The sequence below is a fragment of the Hirsutella rhossiliensis genome, assembly GCF_020360975.1.
Source record: "Hirsutella rhossiliensis strain HR02 chromosome Unknown scaffold00006, whole genome shotgun sequence".
NCBI lineage: Eukaryota > Fungi > Ascomycota > Sordariomycetes > Hypocreales > Ophiocordycipitaceae > Hirsutella > Hirsutella rhossiliensis.
Window position 1 is genome coordinate 3,603,228 of NW_025408672.1, and position 18,416 is coordinate 3,621,643.

Here is an 18,416-nt window from a genome sequence, read left to right on the forward strand (position 1 = left end):
AGAGCGACGCTGCCGTTTTGAATCGTTTAAGCGGGGCAGAATAGGAGCAGGAACTCTTCCTATTTTTGTATCGTTGGAAGAAACCGGCGGGAAGTGAAGGGCCAGGGCCGCCTTACAGAACACGAGCATAGATATTAACGGAAACACGGGAAAATTTTTAGCGGTTAGGAGAACATGGAAAGAGCGTTGTCTAGAGAATGCTATGAGAAGCGAGGGGAAAAGGGCAAAAAGGCGGTCTGCTTAGGGATAGAGGGGTTTTAAGACAACCGACATACGGGAAGCCATATTGTCACAGAATAGGGCAGCTTCATTGGCGACACGTTTAAGACATGGGGTTAAAAGCCAGTATGCAAGCATCTAACCTCGAACCAAGGCGCTTAGCGACATAGCTCCAGATAACAAGGAGGCGTAGAATGTAAAGCACGAGTAAGAGGAAGGTGCCGTAGCGACTTACATGTAAAGACCGGCCTAGGCCGTTGCATGCGATAGCAGCAGGCAGTTCCCGGTAGGCTTAATGGAAAGTCGGCGCCGGTATAATGTGAAGAGCAGCAGCATGCTTATAGACGTACTACGGAGCTCTATATAGAGTACATAGGTCATTGTAAATGTAAAGTGTCCGTTACGCATAAGCTGCATGCCGAGTAGCAACATAAGCGCAAGACGAGCAGCCCAGGAAAGGACGTATACGTCGACGTCCGACTCACGAGGCTCCACGTCAGGGCATAGCAGCACGAGGTAGATGAGAGGTTTATAAAGGTAGTGGCAGCCAGTATCGCGATGGAGTCAGCTGCTGGAGGGGGACCGCGCGGAGCAGGGGGGGGCGCGAGCCCGGCGCAGGAAGCCCACGGACCGCGTGGCGCCTTGGAGACGCCGGTCGAGGACGGTCCGGGCGGGGACGCTTGGAGACCGATAGGTGCGACTGCCAACGGCGGCGACATCGCCCAGCCTAGGCAGGGCGAAGCGGACATGGGAATAGGGTGGAACGGCCACACCACGCCGCAGCCGAGTGTCGACGAGGGCGCGAAGCGCAGGCGGGGAAGACCACCGAGGCAGCAGAGACTCCAAGCCGACGCAAGGCAGCAGGTGTTGCGGCGTATCCAGCCCCGGCCGACACCGATCGCAGCCGGTCTCACACCGCCGCCGAGCGAGGGCGGCCCGCCTAGAGGCCAGCAGGCGCCGCGGCACATCCGGGCTCGGCCGGTTCTGAGGGCGGGAGTCCACGCGGCGCCCCCACCGAGGCGGGACCGAGCGTCGGAAGCACGGACAGCCAACAAGCCGGTACGGTCGCAGAGCGAGGCCAAGGCGCATGAAGACGGCTAACGGGGCGCAGGCAGGACAATGAATCGGCAGCCCGGGGGAGAGCGGAAGAGGAAGGGCCGCACCCCCGGCGGGCAGGCCGAAGGAAATGCTCCCGGTCCGGGTGGGCCAGAAAACCCCAAGACGGAGGGCTGCAGGCCGAGGACCTAGCCAGCGTACTGCAGCACCTCGAGGAGGAGTTCGCGGCGGGCGAGAGGCTCGCAGACGAGCAGACGTGGTGCATGCCGGTGCCGCGCGCGAGGCAGGTGCGAACGGTGCAGAGGTTCTACCGGGCGTTCCACGACGCCGGCACGCTACCGGTCTTGACCTGCAAGGTATGTTACCGGAAGCGGTCAAGAGAGGAGCTAAGGAAATGGCGTGGGAGGTGGCCATGGCGGAGCCCGTCACGGAGGGCGGCCGGTCTCTATTCGCGTGCCGAAGCTGCTTCCCCGAGGGCCGGGCGGTGCCGGTATGCGCAGAGTGCGCGCGGTGCCTCGGGCGTGAGAGGGCTTCGCCTGGCATGCACCTCCACGGCCGGCTCGGCTGCGAGCACGCGTACCCCGACGAGCTCAAGGGCCTCACGCCGGTCGAGGAGAAGCTGATCTCGCTCAACTCGTGCTACGGCTTCGTGACGAGGTATAGCATCCCCGGCGGGCAGAGGCAGAGCGTGAGGTATCCGAGGCACGTCAAGGGCCATATCACGGTATTCCCGAATGACGTGCAGGGGCTGGTGACCAGGTGCTCCCGCACCCGCTAGTCCGGTTATGGACGAGATCCATGTCTCGTGGCAGGGGGCCGAGAAGCCGGGGCCACGCGACCTGTCGGGCCTCCTGTCGGTAAGGCGGCGGGCGGTCGAGAGGGCGCTCGTCTGGCTTAAGGAGAACAACCCGCTCTACGGCGAGGTCGAGATCGACGTGGCGGAGATGGAGAGCTGGGGGCGCCGCCGCACGGGTGCCGTCGGTGGTATGCGAGCGCCTGGAGCGAAACGAGCCGTCAGCGCGGGAGAGGACGCGGACCGCGCAGGTGGTGCCGCCGACGGAGCGGGCCATGGACGACGAGGGCGCGGTCGAGATCGAGGAGATCCTCGTCATGTTAAGCCAGGGGCGGGATCCCGCGGAGAGGAGTCGCGACGTCAGGCCCACGTGCGACGACGAAGAGGACGGCGCTAGGCCCGAAGAGGGCGGGAAGTAATCAACGAGGTGACGTCGTCCGGCATGTTCCCGCTCGACGGGCCGCCAGGGTGGCGGACGCCGAGAAGATTCGCTTCGCCCGCGACGCCGTCGGGCCCGACGGAGCGCGCGCCCGCGCAGGCCCGAGGACGTGGGTGGGGACGGCGGCCGGAGGGGCGGCGCGCGGCGGCGATGGCGACAAGTACGAGCCCTATATCCAGGTACGGCGCGGCAACGAGTTCGCCGACTCGGCGGACGCCTCCTTCTTCGCCAAGACCTTCCCGACGCTATTTCCCTTTGGCGTGGGGCCGAGGCTCGCCGACGAGGCCGCTACCCGTGGAAGCGAGACTACCGGGTGGCGGGGCCGGGCTGCCGAGGCGGAGCGGGTCGCGGAGGGCCTCACGTCGACCCGGAACATGAACCTCCAAGCATGGGCCGACGTCGTGCTACGGCGCCACGGCGGCCGGTTCGCGACGCATCCCATCTTCGCCTTCCTAGTGTTTAATATGGGGTGCGGTCTAGGAACCGCCAGGCCAGTATGCTAGGCGTAACGAGGAAGAACTTCGCAAAGGTCGAGGGTCTACTAAAGTCGTTAACGACGCAGAGGCTCGAGGCGGCGAGGGTCGAGCTCGAGGCCACGGGCAAGACCGGCGACGACGGGGTAAAGGAGCTCCTCCGGTCCCTATCGGTGTTTGGCCACCGGCAGCCGATGTCGAGGGAGAGCCGCCTAAGTATGCGGAAGAAGATACTATCTCTCATCGTCAGATACGGGGTGCCGGCCATTTGGTTCACGCTAAACCCGAACGATATTACGAACCCGGTAAAGCTACGGCTGGCGGCGTACCGCGCCCGCGACCCCGAAGCGGCCGAGGCCTTCCTAAGAGAGCTAGGGACTGCGTATAAGCGGGTGCGGCTGGCGATAGCGGACCCGATGAGCGCGGCCGTCTTCTTTCACCGGGAGATAAAGCTCTTCTTCGAGCATTACGTCGACGTCGGGGACGAGTCGGTGTTCGGGCACGTCGGGGCGTACTACGGGGCGGTAGAGACGAACGAACGAGGTGCTCTCCACCTCCACGGGCTTCTCTGGCTAAAGGGCAATGCGCGCCTCGGCGAGGCGCTGGCCGGCGCCGGCGGCGAGCAGGCAGCGTACCGGGAGCGAATAATCCGCTACGTAGACAGCGTCTTCTCCGAGGTAAGGCGGACGACGTCTGGGGCGTAGCCTCCGGCTCCGTCGAACGCAGACTAAAGGGGCCGAAACTAACCCTAGGCCGTAGGAGCTAGACGCAGAAGGGCACCACGCTGTGCAGGCGGAGCGGTCGATCACGGCGCACATGTCGTCGTGGCTTGACGACGTCGAGCGCTTAACGGACGCGTTCGACGAGGAGGCCAACTTCTGCGCCGGCGCGACGCAGGTCCACACGCATAGCGCGACCTGCGTCAAGTACTCGCTCGCGGGGGCCGGTCGTAAGGGCGACCTCTGCCGTTTTAAGGCGCCCTGGAGGCTAGTAGAGAGGACGGCGCTCACGGCGGACGGCGTGCTGGAGATCCGGCGGACACATAGCATGGTGAACCGGTGGAACAAGGCGATGGCGGTAGGGCTGCGGCACAACCACGACATCTCGTTCATCGCGACGCAGCGCAAGACCATGGCCCTGATCTACTACATCACCAACTATGCGACTAAGGTAGAGGACCCTACGTGGAAGCGGGTGGCCGCCGCGGCCGAGTTACTCCCGACCTTAGAGCCGACAGCGAGAGCAGTATCCCCAGCGCCGACCGCAACGATAGCGGGGGAACGGAGCCGGAGAGGAGGCCGCGGCGGACCTATAAGGGGAACAAGACGAGGGTGTTCCTACTAAAGGCGGCGAACCGAATCTTCACGGAGCGCCCGCTATCCCAGGTCGAGGTGATCGCCGACCTCCTGGGGTATCCGCGGAGTTTTGCAGCGGCGCGGCGTGGGCGTACGTGAACACGAACCAGCTCTACTGGGCCGTCTTCCGCCAGTGGCGGCACCTCCGACTGGCGAGCGGGGTAGAGGCGACGGCGAGCGACGCGCCGGACGAGACGGTCGTCGTCGAGGAGGCGGGGCCGAGGATCTCCTTCATCGAGGCCTACCGGCATAGAGGCGGGCTCCTACAGGGCCTCTGTCTCTACGACTACGCGTCGCTCGTAAGGCTGAAACGGAATGGCGGAGGCGCCGAGGGCTGCGCGGCCTGGGGCGAGATACCCTTTAACGAGAGCTGGGCTCCGGGGAAGGACTGGGCGCAAGTGCTCAGACGGCCGGGTAAGGGGGCGAGCGTACGCCTAGACGGGTACCTCAGTAAGGAGTTCGGCGAGGAAGACGAGTCATGTCATCGGAGGTACGTATAGCAAAGCCGAGGGCGTACCGTCGGACGGCGACGCGGCCCGTGGCCCGGCTAACGGTGCAAAGGGCGGCGGTGCAGCATCTAGCGCTGTTCGTGCCGTGGGAGGCATTCGTCTGCGAGGAGACGGGCGACATCAACGACATCTGGGCGCGGGAGCGGGCGGCGCTGGCGCCGAGGATCGCGCGGCTCGCGGACAACGTACAGCTGCTCCGGCGGTCGGCGGAGGACGCCAAGCGCGACGCCAGGCAATGGGCCGCTACGACCGAGGAGGGCGAGCCGGCGGCGGCGGCACGCGCCAACGAGGGCGCGGAGGAGGCGGCCGAGGGGGGCGGGCAGGTGTACCGCGCCGGCGGCGCAGGCGACGCGGCGCGGCTCATCGACGTTGTCCGGAACGCCGCCGGCGCGGGCCAGGTAACGGCGCGGTCGGCGGAGCTGCTGGCGATGACGCAGCAGCTCTGCCGGTTTCAGCAGTCGGCGCTCTCGTCGGCGGCCGAGCTCGATGCGACGGTGGTGGCGGGCGAGGCGGGGCCGAGGCGGGTAATCCTCGCGGGGTCGACCCTCTCCGGGGCGGCGCTGCCGCGGCAAGGGCAGGTAAGAGCCATCAAGTCGCAGCAGAGGAGCGCCGCGCGGGAGCGGGAGCGGGCGATCCAAGGAATCCAGGGCGGCGCGGCGGCGTCGGCGCCCGGGGCCGACCGAGTGCGGCGCTACGCGGGGTGATGGGCGGCTTCGGCGAGGACGACGTCGAGGTGACGGCAGCGGACGCCGACGCGGGGATGCGTGTGCGGCTCGGCCCGTCGAGCTCGTTTGTCGCCGCCGGCAGGCTAGCGGGCCGGCTAACGCTTAACGAGAAGCAGTCGATCGCCCTCCTCATCATATGCCGCCAGCTCGATCAGGCCCGGCAGGGCGGCGACGCCGGCGACAGCGGCGACGCCGGCCAGCTCTGTCTATTCGTCGGCGGCGAGGGCGGTACCGGCAAGTCGCGCGTCATTGAGGCGCTCGTCGAGCTGTTCGCCCAGAGGGACCTATCGAGCCAGCTACTAATCACGGCGACATCGGGGACGGCGGCGGCGCGGATCAACGGCATCACCCTGCACTCGGCCTGCGGCCTCTTGGTCGGCCAGGGCGGCCAGGCGGGGTCGGCGAGGAGGTAGACGGGGTGCGGCTGCCGGGACAGGGCGAACGCTTCGTCGACGGCCGGTCGCGGATGGACTGGCAGGAGAAGGAGGTGCTGGTGATCGACGAGGTCAGCATGCTCGGGGCGCGCACGCTGCACGCGGCGAACGAGCAGCTCTGCCGGCTGCGGGGCTCGCCGCGGGACTTCGGCGGCATCCCGGTAGTCATCCTCTGCGGCGACTTCCATCAGTTCCGGCCGGTGCAGGAGCGGTCGATCCTGCTGCCGAGCGCGGCGGTGCCGTGGGACGCGGACGGCGCGTTCGCGGCCGAGCGGCGGCGGCAGCACGATAAGGCGCACGCGCTATGGAGGAAGTTTACGACGGTCGTCATGCTCGACGAGCAGATGCGCGCCGCCGGCGACCCGGAGCTACGGCGGCTGCTCGGGCGGATCCGGCGGGGGGAGCAGGACCGGTCGGACCTAGACCTCCTCAACTCGAGGTGCTACCGGGCGGGCAGGCGGATACCGTGGGAGACTGGGGTGACGGTGGTGACGCCGCTTATGACGGCGGCGCAGGCACGGCTAGAGAGGCTCAGTGAGAGGACCGTCGGGGAGGCGCTACGCTGGCTCGGCGATGACCTCCCGGGGCCGCGGGGAGGGACAAGACGAGACTGGGGGGGGATAAATAGATAGAACGCCCAACTATTTCCTCATTAGGCCCGAGCCGCAGAACCACCGTTCTCACAAAACCTCGGCGGGGGCAAGTTCTATACGTCTTCTTCCAAGACACCCCAAAAGAAAGGCAAAGGGCCCGGCTAGGAGTGATAGGCGGCCGAGAGGGCGGACGAAACAGGGCCGTTCCATCAGAAAAAAAGGAGGCCGGAGGAAGGAGCGGTAAGCAGTCGAGGTTGCGGGGAAGCTTTCAAACCATGATAATTTCCTTTCCGACCAATCAAAAGGGAGGAACCCGACCAATCAGAGGACGGGAGTTTGGGGGGAAAAAAAATTGGGTTGGGTGGTCGCGCGATAAGAAGAGGCCTTTCGTTCCTCAAGGCACGCGCGATAAGAAGAGGCCTTTCGTTCCTCAAGGCACGCGATAAGAAGAGGCCTTTCGTTCCTCAAGGCAATTGTGGAGCAAGAAATACACGAGAAATCGCGGTTGCAGTGGAGTGGGTAGTCAACGCGATGGTGATGTGGAGACGTGGCCAAGATGGTGGGTGGCGAAGATTAGGTGCGCTGACTTACCGAGCTCCTTAGGAGGTCCCCGTTCGAATAGGAGATCTTCCGGACCCCTCAGTGGTCTAGGAAGAAGAAATAACAGTCTCCAGACTTCCCTTACTTGGATTCAAGCTGTGTTACCTAGAGAGACCTAGAGACCTCAACTCGTTCGGACCTTCTTCTCTACAGCCTTCGGCTGAATGATGCATTACAATGTGCTTTTTCTTGCTAGTTGCGAGATGCCGCGTTCTTTTTATTCTTGGCAATGTTGTGCCTGTTTTTAGTACCGGCTCTAAAACATGTTTCTTTTTATATATCCTTACATCTTTCGTAACAGAGGTTATCGTGAAAAAAGAAAAAGGAAGAATGAAAACTGCCGCCCGTTTCTCTCACCCCAGGTTTTAGCTAATGCGGCTGAGCTGGGTCAGTGTGGCCCAGGTGTTACAGCTTGTGTCAAACACGATGGTGGAGTGACCTGCCATTTCTCCTCGCCATCTACAGTGACAAGCTGTCGCTTGTAGCCTTGTCCCAATCTTTTTGGGAACAGACGGCGATTCCGTACATGTACGAGAGACGCGTCCAGGGCTAAGCAGGGGGTTGGGGTTATTTGATATACCATGTTGGCGCCAAGAAACGGCTTGATCGACGAACTATCAGCCCTGAATGCCAAGAAAATAGCTGGACCTATAGTACATGCTATTTCTGGTGTCGGAAGTCTCAGCTAAGCTCGCTACCTGCGTCTTGTTGATGCAGCCCTTTAGCTTGCCGGCCTTTCTCTTAGACCATCAGTGCTTGACTACCCCGAGAAGGGATAGCCAAGTGCGGCTCGGAAGACTCGCTCTCGATGGGAGCGCGCTCCTGCTTGATCTAGACGATTACGCCAAGACGCCAAAGCATTCGGTCAGGGGCGAGGCGGTCAAGCTGAGAGCAGCCTCGTTAGTCCTCGATGTTCCGAGCGGCGGATGATATCTATATAAACAGCAAGTTCGGCGAAGCCACTCTCACATTCTCTCCTCCTCATCACATCAAGTCTTTCAATACACTCAATTCACTCATTTATTTTTACCTCTCGCCCAACATGCTCATCAAGCAGTTCCTCCTCGCCGCCCTCTTCACCATGGGCTCGGTCACCGCCAACCCGGTGGCCAACCCCGACAACGTCGAGATTGAGGCTCGGGACGTCGGGAATTTCGACATCGAAGCCCGGGACCTCGGAATGGCCGATGAAGGCAACCTGGTTGCCCGAGACGGCCGTCACCACGGCCACCGCCACGGAGGCCACCGTCACTGGGGCCATCGCCACTGGGGTCACCGCCACGGAGGTTACCGTCACCGTCACCGCCACCACTGCCACCGCTATGGCTACGACTGGCACCATGGTTACAACAGGTGCTGCAGCTTCCGCTACGGACGCAGCTGGGACTGCTACTAGTCGATCGTCGCAATGGGTCACGAGCGGCGATGACGGGGAAATGAGTTGGATGGGGGATTGGGATATTGAGGTGGTGCGGCAGCTTCTCTTTCTCCATACATGCAGTCACTTGGTTACATGTATGTGTGTATATACTTCCCGCTCTGAGCCAAGCATCAATACATGCATCTCTGAATATGCCGTAGTGTACATGTCAGCCTTGCCTCATGATTTCGCCGATTCCCTCCCCTTGCTCCAAGTCTTGGGCTTGTTTACCCTCAACGGTATCGCCTTGGCGCCTGAACCCCAGATGTGAGAGCTGAGAATATACTACTTGGGCAGAAAATGAAGCATACAATATACCGGAAGTTTGAACTTCACTTGAGCTCCTCGGCAGAAAGCAGTGATCGGAATGGTCTGGTCTGGTCTAGACCGCCAAGACTTGGTCTGGTTTGATGATTTCTCGAGACCATGGTCGGACCGGTCGGACCGGTCGGACCAATAACTGCTAAGATACCTGGGTTGCCGCCGAATACGCCGTCACAGGAGTAAGCAAAGCTGTAAATTTATGTGCTACGAAGGCTGTGCTTGGAGAGGATTGGGAGCCAAGTGCGATTTTCAAGACGCGTGAAGGGCCGGGCGACGCCCTGTTCCAACCCCTTCGGAGGCGACAAATTTGCCGTTGTAGGCCCATCTTGAAACGATGTCGTGGCATCGGCCTGTTTGCCACAAACCTTCTTATGGACCTTCCAGTCTGCCTTCTGGCAATCCCTGGAGCAGTACGGCGTGGTGGAACATTTCGCGCACCTCTTGAGGGCGACTTCAGGCGGCGACTTCTTGCAGCTATTGCACTCAAGGGCCATGGTGACCTAATTCCCATGACCAAATCGTGAAGATTGCGTTCTGAAAAAAGGTCGAATCAATTTGAAGCTCATTTTATGCCGCAGGGAGAAGATGGGGGGTAGCTTAGGCTTAAACGGGTAAGGTGCTGTAATGGGTTCAAGCAGCCGCACTCCCACCTCTCTTCTCCAACAGACTTGTCCAAGAACCAAACCGAATGCTCGCGCTCGGTTATGCCCAACTCTCGTCCCGTTCCTCAAGGCATTGGCGGACCCTGAAAGGGGCCGGTCTCCTGTTGCCTTGAGGAACGAAAGGTTCTTCCTTCCGTGCCTTGAGGAACGAAGAGACGAAAGGATCCTTCTTCCGCCCCCTCCGTAAGCTCGGGCCACTTAGCGCCCCGTGCGAGCTGCGCCAGCCTTCACCGCCACCTTCCACTCGGCTTCATGCCTTTCCCGAGCCACACAACAACTTCTCCCCTCCCTCTTTTTCCGTTCTCGCCTCCACCGCCCGCGTTGACCGCTCCGGCTCCGGCCCCGCCGGCCCCGCTGCCCGGCCCCGCTACCCGGGCCGGAGCCCTACTTCGACCATGGTCCAGCCAGGCCCCCCGATTGTCCATTTGGATACGGATCCTGTGCTGGGAGACGGTCTACTCTACCCCAGAAATCGACGTCATGGGGCCCTTGTCGTATGGGCAAGGACGCCATCCACTCCGCCAAGAACCGTACAACACATGATTGGCCCTCCCGTTTTGCGGGATGCTTCTAACCCTAAGCCCCTCACTTCGTAACCGCCGCCATCCCCTGCGATAGCGGAGCCATGAACCCGACGTCTCCGTCTGCCCATCTATCCTTCACGCAAGCACACCGCGAGCCCTCTGAGCTTCGGCAGACTACCCCGTCCATGAGCATTCGAAACCTTTGCTGAGTTTCTCGATCACATGTCGTGGTCGCCGTCTTGCTCCCAGGTGCCAGTAATAGACTGTTTCTTTCCTTCTTCCATGCACTCGTTCGGAACCATCCCCTTGCACCATGCCGCGAGAACACCCAGCCACGGTCTCACCCGAAGAGTTCGCCGCACCTTAAGGGATCTTGAATCGCGCCGGTCCTATCAGCGCCGGTCACAGACTGTCAGAGTTCCCCATGACGAGATCCTCCGTGTCTTGCACGATATGGATCGCCGGCGCGCCGAAGACCAAACCCGCCGCCGTGAAGCTCAATACCAATATGCCGCACACACGCAGCCGCCAGCCACTCCATCACCAAAACGACCTAGAGAAGAGCAAGCACTTCCCACTCCACCGCCCACGCAGCCAAGGCGCTCCCCAAAAAGACCCCGGCCGATGCGAGAAACCGTTCAACTCCAGCGGGACTCTGTCGAGTCCACTCTACATCACTATGACGCCTGTTTCCGCGTCAAGGAGCTTGCGTCATCAACGCGATCCTGGTGCCACGAAGTTCCACTTGCCCTTCAGGTTGAGGCCTCCAAGTCTTTCTACCAAGCGTTTACGGACGAGAGGACGTTGCCGGTCTCCCACTGCGTCTTCTGCTACAGGAAGACATCGCCTTGCGAACTCACCACCATGCAGTGGAGGGGTTGTCTGTCGCCCTTGCTGCTACAGACGGCCATGGCTCTCCAGGAGTGTGATGCGTGCCTTCCGTCGCACGAGGGCGCCGGAGTTGACGTGTGCCGCGAGTGTCGCGCCAGCTTCGACAGTGGGCGGCTGCCTAAGGCCTGCTCGGTCAACAACATGGCCATCGGTTGTGAGCACCGGTACCCCGAAGAGCTTGATGACCTCTCTCCCGTCGAAGAGAGACTCATTGCCCTGCATGCACCTTTTGGCTATATCACTAAGTTCACCGTCGACAACAAGACCCGTTCGGGAATCAGTTACCGCAAGCACGTGAAAGGACATATTGTCGTCTTTCCGAACAAAGTGGACGATCTCGTGGCCACGGTTCTTCCTCATCCCTTGCTGCAGGCCATCGAGAACATTCACGTCTCTTGGAGCGGTTCGGCTAAGCCTGGCTCCGCAGACGTCAGAAACCTGCTTCAGGTGCGCAAATCTCGAGTGGCAGCTGCCTTGGCATGGCTACAAAGGAACAACCCGCTTTATGAGGGTATCGCAATCAACCAAGCAGAGATGGACGGCTGGCAGTATGCCGACGGCTCCACTGTTCCGACCGTCATCATGGACCGCATGCGAAGAGAGGAACCGTCGACTGTTGAGAAGACACAAACGGACCACATAGTCCCGGACACCGATCGAGGCTTGCAGGAAAACAGCTTTAGAAGCATCGATGAACTGGTGAACTCGATCGATCCTACTTTCATCGCCGAATCTTGCGATTTGAACTGTACTCTGTCGACCGAGCAGACTCAACCCTCTCCTGGTGAGCCGGTGACTCTTGTCCCCGACTCGGCTGCCATCGGCCAGGAAGTGGACACTGTCTGTGAGACGTCTACATCCGGCATGTTTCCTCTCGATGGTCCGGCTGCCTTCGCCGAGTCCGATAAACTGTCGTTTCTGGCCGACATCGTCAACGCCAATCCGGATCGACATGGCAACTCTGTGCTGTGCGTTATGCAGGTCCAAACTACGGGAGACCAGCCGTTTGTCCGAGTAGAGCGTGGTGCGGATTTTGCAGACAACTTGCACGAAGATTTCTTCCCTCGAACATTTCCCAAGCTTTTTCCGTGGGGAAGGGGCGGCCCGAAATCGAAGGGCGACTCGAGTCGTAGCCGACAAAGCGACGCTGCCGACAGTCGTCCGAACCACTCTCTTCAGTACTGGACCAGATACGTATTGCAACGGCATGGTGGCCGATTCGCCACCCATCCTGTCTTTTGTTTCTTAGTCTTCAACACCCTCCTTCGCTCCTCCAACCGCCGCATCAGCATGGTCCGTGTCGCTAAAGATTCCTTCCACAGGCTCGAGCAAGCGTATGCGAACTTGAACGAGGACCGACTGAAGAGAGCCGAGGCGGAGATGCGGGAGACAAGGACCACGTCGGACCCTGACATATCGGTCTTGCTTCGCGAGCTGTCGATTTTGGCCACGCACAGCCGCTCTCGAACGAATCCCGTTTGCTTATGCGGAGGAAGATACAAGCTGTTAACATTTGGGCCGGTATGCCTGCAGTTTGGATTACCATCAGTCCCAACGACATTAATAATCCGATAAAGATGAAGCTTGCCATTCATAGGCTGCACGATTATGACTCTGCAAAGGAGCTTTTGGCCGATCTCCGTGAAAAGTACGACAGAATCGCCCTCAGCACCATGGATCCGGTCAGCTCGGCCATCTTCTTCCACCGAGAAATATCCTATTCTTTGACAAATACGTGAATACAGGCCGGGAATCGATCTTTGGGAAGATTAGCCACTACTACGCGACGGTGGAGACGAATGAGCGAGGCAGCCTCCACTTACATGGACTCCTCTGGCTGGAGGGCAACATGCGGTTACCGAACCTGATGGACGATATGGCCAATCCCGCGGAAGAAGCATACCGTGCCCAAGTGATCCGGTATGTAGACTCTCCCGGTCGGGACAGTGCTCATCCGACCCATGTCGCATACGCTCGATTCGACTAGCTCTCACTTCAAATTCTTGTCGGCAAGATGCACACGACGTGGATTACCCGTTGCGCCAGCGTTCGTTCTCACTGACTATAAATCTCAGGGTAAAACGTTTGTAGAAGTACTCTTGGAGCTGCGTGGAAATCGTCTGACCAATGGCGAACCCTCCAAATGCGATTTCACGAGCCTCTATGTTCAACTGTCCAGGTGTACTACGCTCCATGGCATCAAACTCCTCAGTCCCGTGAGATACCAGGATTTTATTGACAATACGCTAGATCGAGCCATGCTTGATGGAATGCGCAGACTCACAAACTTGGCGGCGCAAACGAGACGGGCATATGAGGGTGGCGATTTAGAAAAGCAGTGACACTGGTCAATCCGATCGTTCCTGTACGCCTTTTCGTGCGTGGAAGAGTCACACCTGATAAGGTGACCGGGCCGCACGCCAATCATCCGGATCTCGCTCCCCTCCCTTCCCAGGACGTAAGCGCTTTTGCTCCTCACAATAATTTACCCACCATTTCTCGAACGCCTGGCGGCTGTAAAGCCATCTCGGCGGCCCTTCTCCTTCCCCGAACAGGTCGAGGATATGGTCGCAGAACATCCACACTCCTTCAAGATGCTGCGGATAAAATGGCCTGTCCTTGCGCGCGACCACGACGGTGCCAACTTGTGACTGCCATTCTGGAGGTGCAAACCCGGAGTCGGCATCAATATTGAGGTACGTAGCAATCTGGTTGTCGAGGTCTGCCTCGTTGACGGACTGAGTCCCCGTCCGATAGAGGACCAGCGGGACCTCGATGAGCGCTGGGACGGAGGCACCGACTGCGAAAACATATCATGATTCGCAGGGATTGTAGTGGCAGACCAGAGGGGAAACTTGCGTTTCTCGGCCTCGCATCGGACAATGACAGCTTCGACATGCCCCGACTTGCTGTGCGTTTCCCTCAAACCTGACGTACCCATCGGCGGCGAGGCATGCGTGGCCGGCGGGGTGGGTTTTGCCGCTGGCGCTTGCTGGGGCGATGTCTCTGGCTCCATGAATTGATCTGCCGGCTTCTTCTGCTTGCAGTTCTGCAAGTTTTCGTTGAAGGAATAGAATCAGCCATGAGTGTGTTGGATTGGAGGGATGGTTTGATGAGGAAGAATGAGAAAGGACTGGCCCCTGGCGACATGCGTCGTTGGCAGGCCGACAAACACCCTTCAATCCGGGCGTTGAGTGGAGACTATGGAGACACATCTGACCAATGATAGTAGAGTTTTCGAATTCAAGTTATCGTCGTAATAAAGTCCTTCGGACTGAATAAAACCTAGCGCCTGCCTCCCCCGCCCCTGGTTAGGGTTCAAGGCCGCAGCCGTTTGGGGACTTCATTTTCCAATTCCTTCCTATGCTTGGCAAGGAGCTTGTCGGTCACTTCCAGAGTCGTTGTCGTCGTCGTAGACACGCCCGAAGGCGATTGGAAAGTGACACTGCCATCTTTCTCAATGACGATGGATGTGTCGTGATCCCCCTCCCGTAATATGTGCTGCTTGAACCCAGCCGTTGTCGCTTGATTGGCTACAAGACCCGTGATGACCTTGCCGACTAAGAAGCCTGCAGCACCGCCAGCTGCTGAACCTGGAATGCTAGGTGCTCCCCCTGCCACTGCCCCTAACCCCCCTCCGAGCATCCCTCCTACTCCCAGCCGACGAACGGTATTATATCCGAAATGGATTTCTCAAACCAATCAACGGCGCCGCGAAAGTTATTGGGATCTGTATAGGTAATGGTAGTGGCATTGTTGCTTGTCCAGCAGATTTTCCACCAGTCTCCGCCGGTAGTCCAAAAGCCCGTATGATATTCGACCTTTAAATCTTCTGTCCTGCTCCTGGTGCAAGCCTGTTGATGGTGTATTTGTCAACAAAGACATCGCTATACTTATGCACGACTGATAATCCCTCGAGCGGGTTCTGGCTTTTATTATCGACATGGACAGTTGCACTTCTCTTCGCAGTACCGGTAAGCCCAGGGGACACTTGAACGAGCAAGAGCAAGGCGAAGAAGATTGACTTGATTTCCATCACGGAAGAGCGTATAAGGTCTCGCGAAGGAGAGAGCAAAGTGGGCATAAAAGTGGATAAAGGACTTTTCGAAGGTCGAGTATCATACCGGTACGATTAGATGGTATGTGAAAATGCATGTGTTCATTGCTCTCTTCGGTTTCCCGTATCCGTCTAGCCCTCCCATTTTATATCCCTCTGTGCCTTCCCTATGTTCATATCCCGTGTTCAGGTATAATATACATTCTATCAGGAAGAGGGCACTCCTTGCCTCTCACTGTAGGCCGCGTAAGTCATCTACGCCAGCACATTCAGCTCGATCTCCCCGATCAATAGCTTTCCAAGCTATTAGGTCGATAGTTCAATCTCTTGAGGTCCCCGAGCCAGTAAAAGATAATATACCGGACTCTTTGAAGGATCCCGTTCGAATAGGAGATCCTCCGGACCCCTCAGTGGACCACAAACCTCCCTCCTTACCTGGTTTCGAGCTGTATTACCTAGAGAGACTTAGAGGCCTCTCGCTTGGTTCGGACCTTCTTCTCGACAATGTACGGAGGAAGCTTTCAAAAGTCCTGTCCCGGCAGGGGGGCAGACAGGGGAGCTTGCAGGGAGGGGGGGGGGTTGATATGACATGGGCCCTGGCTGTAACGGTTCAGCAGGTTCAATTACAACATGCTACTCGTGCCCGCCCCACCTTTCTGGATTCGGTTCAAGTAGCAGTGTGTTTATCCCTCATATTGTTGAAAGTGGAGCTAGTGCGTAAATTACTCGCCACTAGGGGGTTTTGCACGACTCGGGAGATAAAGACCCACTACGGAGTACTCATTTTCTATCGCTCACATGAGTGGTTTTTCATGGAAAATATGTTCGGCAAGGACAGTGGTAGGTTTAGTCTTTTTTGCCCTCATATAGATATTAACTCATTGCTCTGAGCTACATTTGGACGAGATTGGGGTCCAGACTTTAAGTCGGGTGATGCAGGCCATGCGGGACGAATATTACCACGTGCAAAGCCTGATATACTGTGTTTAAATGAGCTTGGCAGTGACACCGAGGTACTACGACCTAGTCGCCGAAGTGGGGAAGGTGGTGATGCCACATCAAACTTTGCCACGTCGAACCTTGCCACATCAAACCTTGCCGCATCAAAACTTGCCACGTCAAACCATGCCAAATAAAACCTTGCCATATCAAACCATCAAACATTGCCGTTCTAAACCTCGTCATTCCAGATTCAGCGACTCTTACTCAACCTCGCTTGCATTGTATTGCATTAGTTACTGTTGGGGAGTCCTGTAGCTTCCGTTCCTAGAACAAATGCGAATGGCCAATTTCAACCTTCATTATGCTCAACAGGCGCTTCCCGCTGTCCCGGAAAATCGTTAAGTTACAGAATGCTGACGCAGCCACCGACGACGTCAGAAATGAATCACTCTCTTTGGGGTGTCACATTACGTAGTGCAGCAGCTCGAGCGTCAAGACCAGGCTGCGCGATGACGCTACGGAAGGCCGCGACTATCCGTCGGATTTTGTGGGTGTATCAAGCTACGACACGGCCAGAGTCGAGTTAGACGAGAAAGCTATCAATGAATTGGGGATGGCGTCCGCAAAGCATGTGTTCCTTTGCGGGGCTACTAAGTGGACTGCAGCCATTCCATAATCCATCGTATCACGGGGCAGACCTAGGATGCCAGGGAAGATCTATGTTGTGCTGTGAGGAGGGCAAACTACGGAGGTGGAACAGAGTCTAGACTAAGTATAGGGAGGCACGTGACAGAACCCAGGTTGGTGCCGTGATAGTACCCCCTTCCCAAACGGCTGTTCGTCCTCGAACAGCCTAAACGACCAAGAGCGGCCTGGGCACAAAGTATATCGTTGTGCCTTTTACCTCTTTGCCCAGACCGGGGGGCCTGGCTTGTTTGGGTGAACTCTATGAAAGTCGAGGAGTACTTGGTTAACAGACTTGCAAATAGATAAATCAAATCAAATCCGGGGTCCAATTTGATTTGATTTGGATAGCAAAATCATGGATCTGATTTGATTTGATTTGATTTGAATCGATTTGGATCTCATTTGGATATCTGGATAGCCCCACTTTTTTCCCACGACAAAATACATTGAGCCGCTCCTATAAGGTCCGCTTTGATAAGGTCCGCTTTGAGGCGGCCTCTCTGAGCTGCGGCCATCTGTCCGGCAAGGCTAAATATTCTCTCCGGCTCTGAAGACATCGCCGGAATGGAAAAGAGGTCGATTGCCATTCGCGACAGGCGTGGATATTGGCGTCTGCGGAGAAGCCAGTACTGGATGGGATTGTCCACAAGACAATCGCCCGGATCGGTACTGCCCACCCATTCTGCGTACTCGTCACGCATGGAGGACGGTGAGGGCGCAGGTTGGGCGCCAAGTTTCCTAATTGAGGTCATGAAGTCATCTAGGTCCGTTGTCTTCCTTGCAGCTGTGGGCTCCTCGGGTATCGTATCTTGCTCGACCGCGAGGGTTCGGTACTCCTCCCATATGCGCCATTGCAGCAGTCAAGTGCAGAGCTGTCCCATTTTGGCCATCGGCTACAAATATCTCCCCCCGTAATATGGCAGATGCACCCAAAGATATATTTCACGATCAAACGTGTCAGGTAAAACACAAAAAGAAAGCTTGGTGACACGGCCTGGAAAAGCAACTGCCCGTAATTAGCGACCACTCTAGGCCAGGCAGGGCTGGCTCCCCAAAACTATTGGCCCAGGTCGCCATTGTGGGGCGTATCCAAATAATCAGATATCCAAATAAATTTGGGTGTTGCGATTTGATTTGATTTGATTCAGCGCAGGGGCAATTTGATTTGATTTGATTTGGATTAATTTGATTTAATTTGATTTGATTTGATTATGATTTATCTATTTGCAAGTCTGCTTGGTTATGTCCTTTGAGGTCTCCAGCCGGTTGCCAGGTAGGATCATAGTGTTTCCACTTGACTAGGTAATGTAGGCCATCAGCGTCTCTGCGGCTATCTAGTAGCCCGTCAAATAGCCATTTTTCGACTAGTTCTCCTGTCTCGTCATCGCGTTCTAGGACTCGTCCTCGGATGTTTTTTGACTCGGCCTCGTTGATAACGTCTTGGCCGGGTAGACCATTTGCTTCTGGTTTTGGTCGTAGGAGCGAGTTGTGGAACACGGGAAATATCTTCATTCCCTCGGGGAGTTTAAGCAAGCATGAACGAGGGTAGACTTTCAGAATTGGGAATGGTCCTGCCTGTCAAAAGGAAATGAGAGATGCCATGCATATGACGGTTATAGAGAGTCTATTGGCCTTAACACTGCCCAAGTCAAGGGGACGAAGGTCCCAGTTATATACACAAGAACGGTGCCCATATGGGTCGGGACACCTCCT

General features: G+C 57.9%; 3 protein-coding genes across 3 annotated transcripts; all 3 read left to right on the forward strand.

Moving 5' to 3' along the window:
• Window positions 1-777: 777 nt before the first annotated feature.
• HRG_06689 (PIF1-like helicase domain-containing protein) lies at window positions 778-6,635 on the forward strand (the record flags this gene model as incomplete). Its single annotated transcript, XM_044865160.1, has 12 exons — window positions 778-1,278; window positions 1,335-1,631; window positions 1,682-1,968; window positions 2,054-2,252; window positions 2,320-2,483; window positions 2,536-2,931; window positions 2,988-3,657; window positions 3,740-4,191; window positions 4,412-4,825; window positions 4,897-5,527; window positions 5,686-5,943; window positions 6,006-6,635. The coding sequence occupies 12 exons, from the start codon at window positions 778-780 to the stop codon at window positions 6,633-6,635; spliced, it is 4,899 nt and encodes a 1,632-aa protein (XP_044720100.1).
• A 1,603-nt stretch (window positions 6,636-8,238) lies between these two features.
• HRG_06690 (uncharacterized protein) lies at window positions 8,239-8,592 on the forward strand (the record flags this gene model as incomplete). Its single annotated transcript, XM_044865161.1, has 1 exon — window positions 8,239-8,592. The coding sequence occupies one exon, from the start codon at window positions 8,239-8,241 to the stop codon at window positions 8,590-8,592; it is 354 nt and encodes a 117-aa protein (XP_044720101.1).
• Window positions 8,593-10,579: 1,987 nt separating this feature from the next.
• On the forward strand, window positions 10,580-12,756 carry HRG_06691 (PIF1 protein; the record flags this gene model as incomplete). The annotated part of the gene is made up of 4 exons (XM_044865162.1): window positions 10,580-10,693; window positions 10,775-11,985; window positions 12,340-12,538; window positions 12,595-12,756. The coding sequence occupies 4 exons, from the start codon at window positions 10,580-10,582 to the stop codon at window positions 12,754-12,756; spliced, it is 1,686 nt and encodes a 561-aa protein (XP_044720102.1).
• Window positions 12,757-18,416: the final 5,660 nt, after the last annotated feature.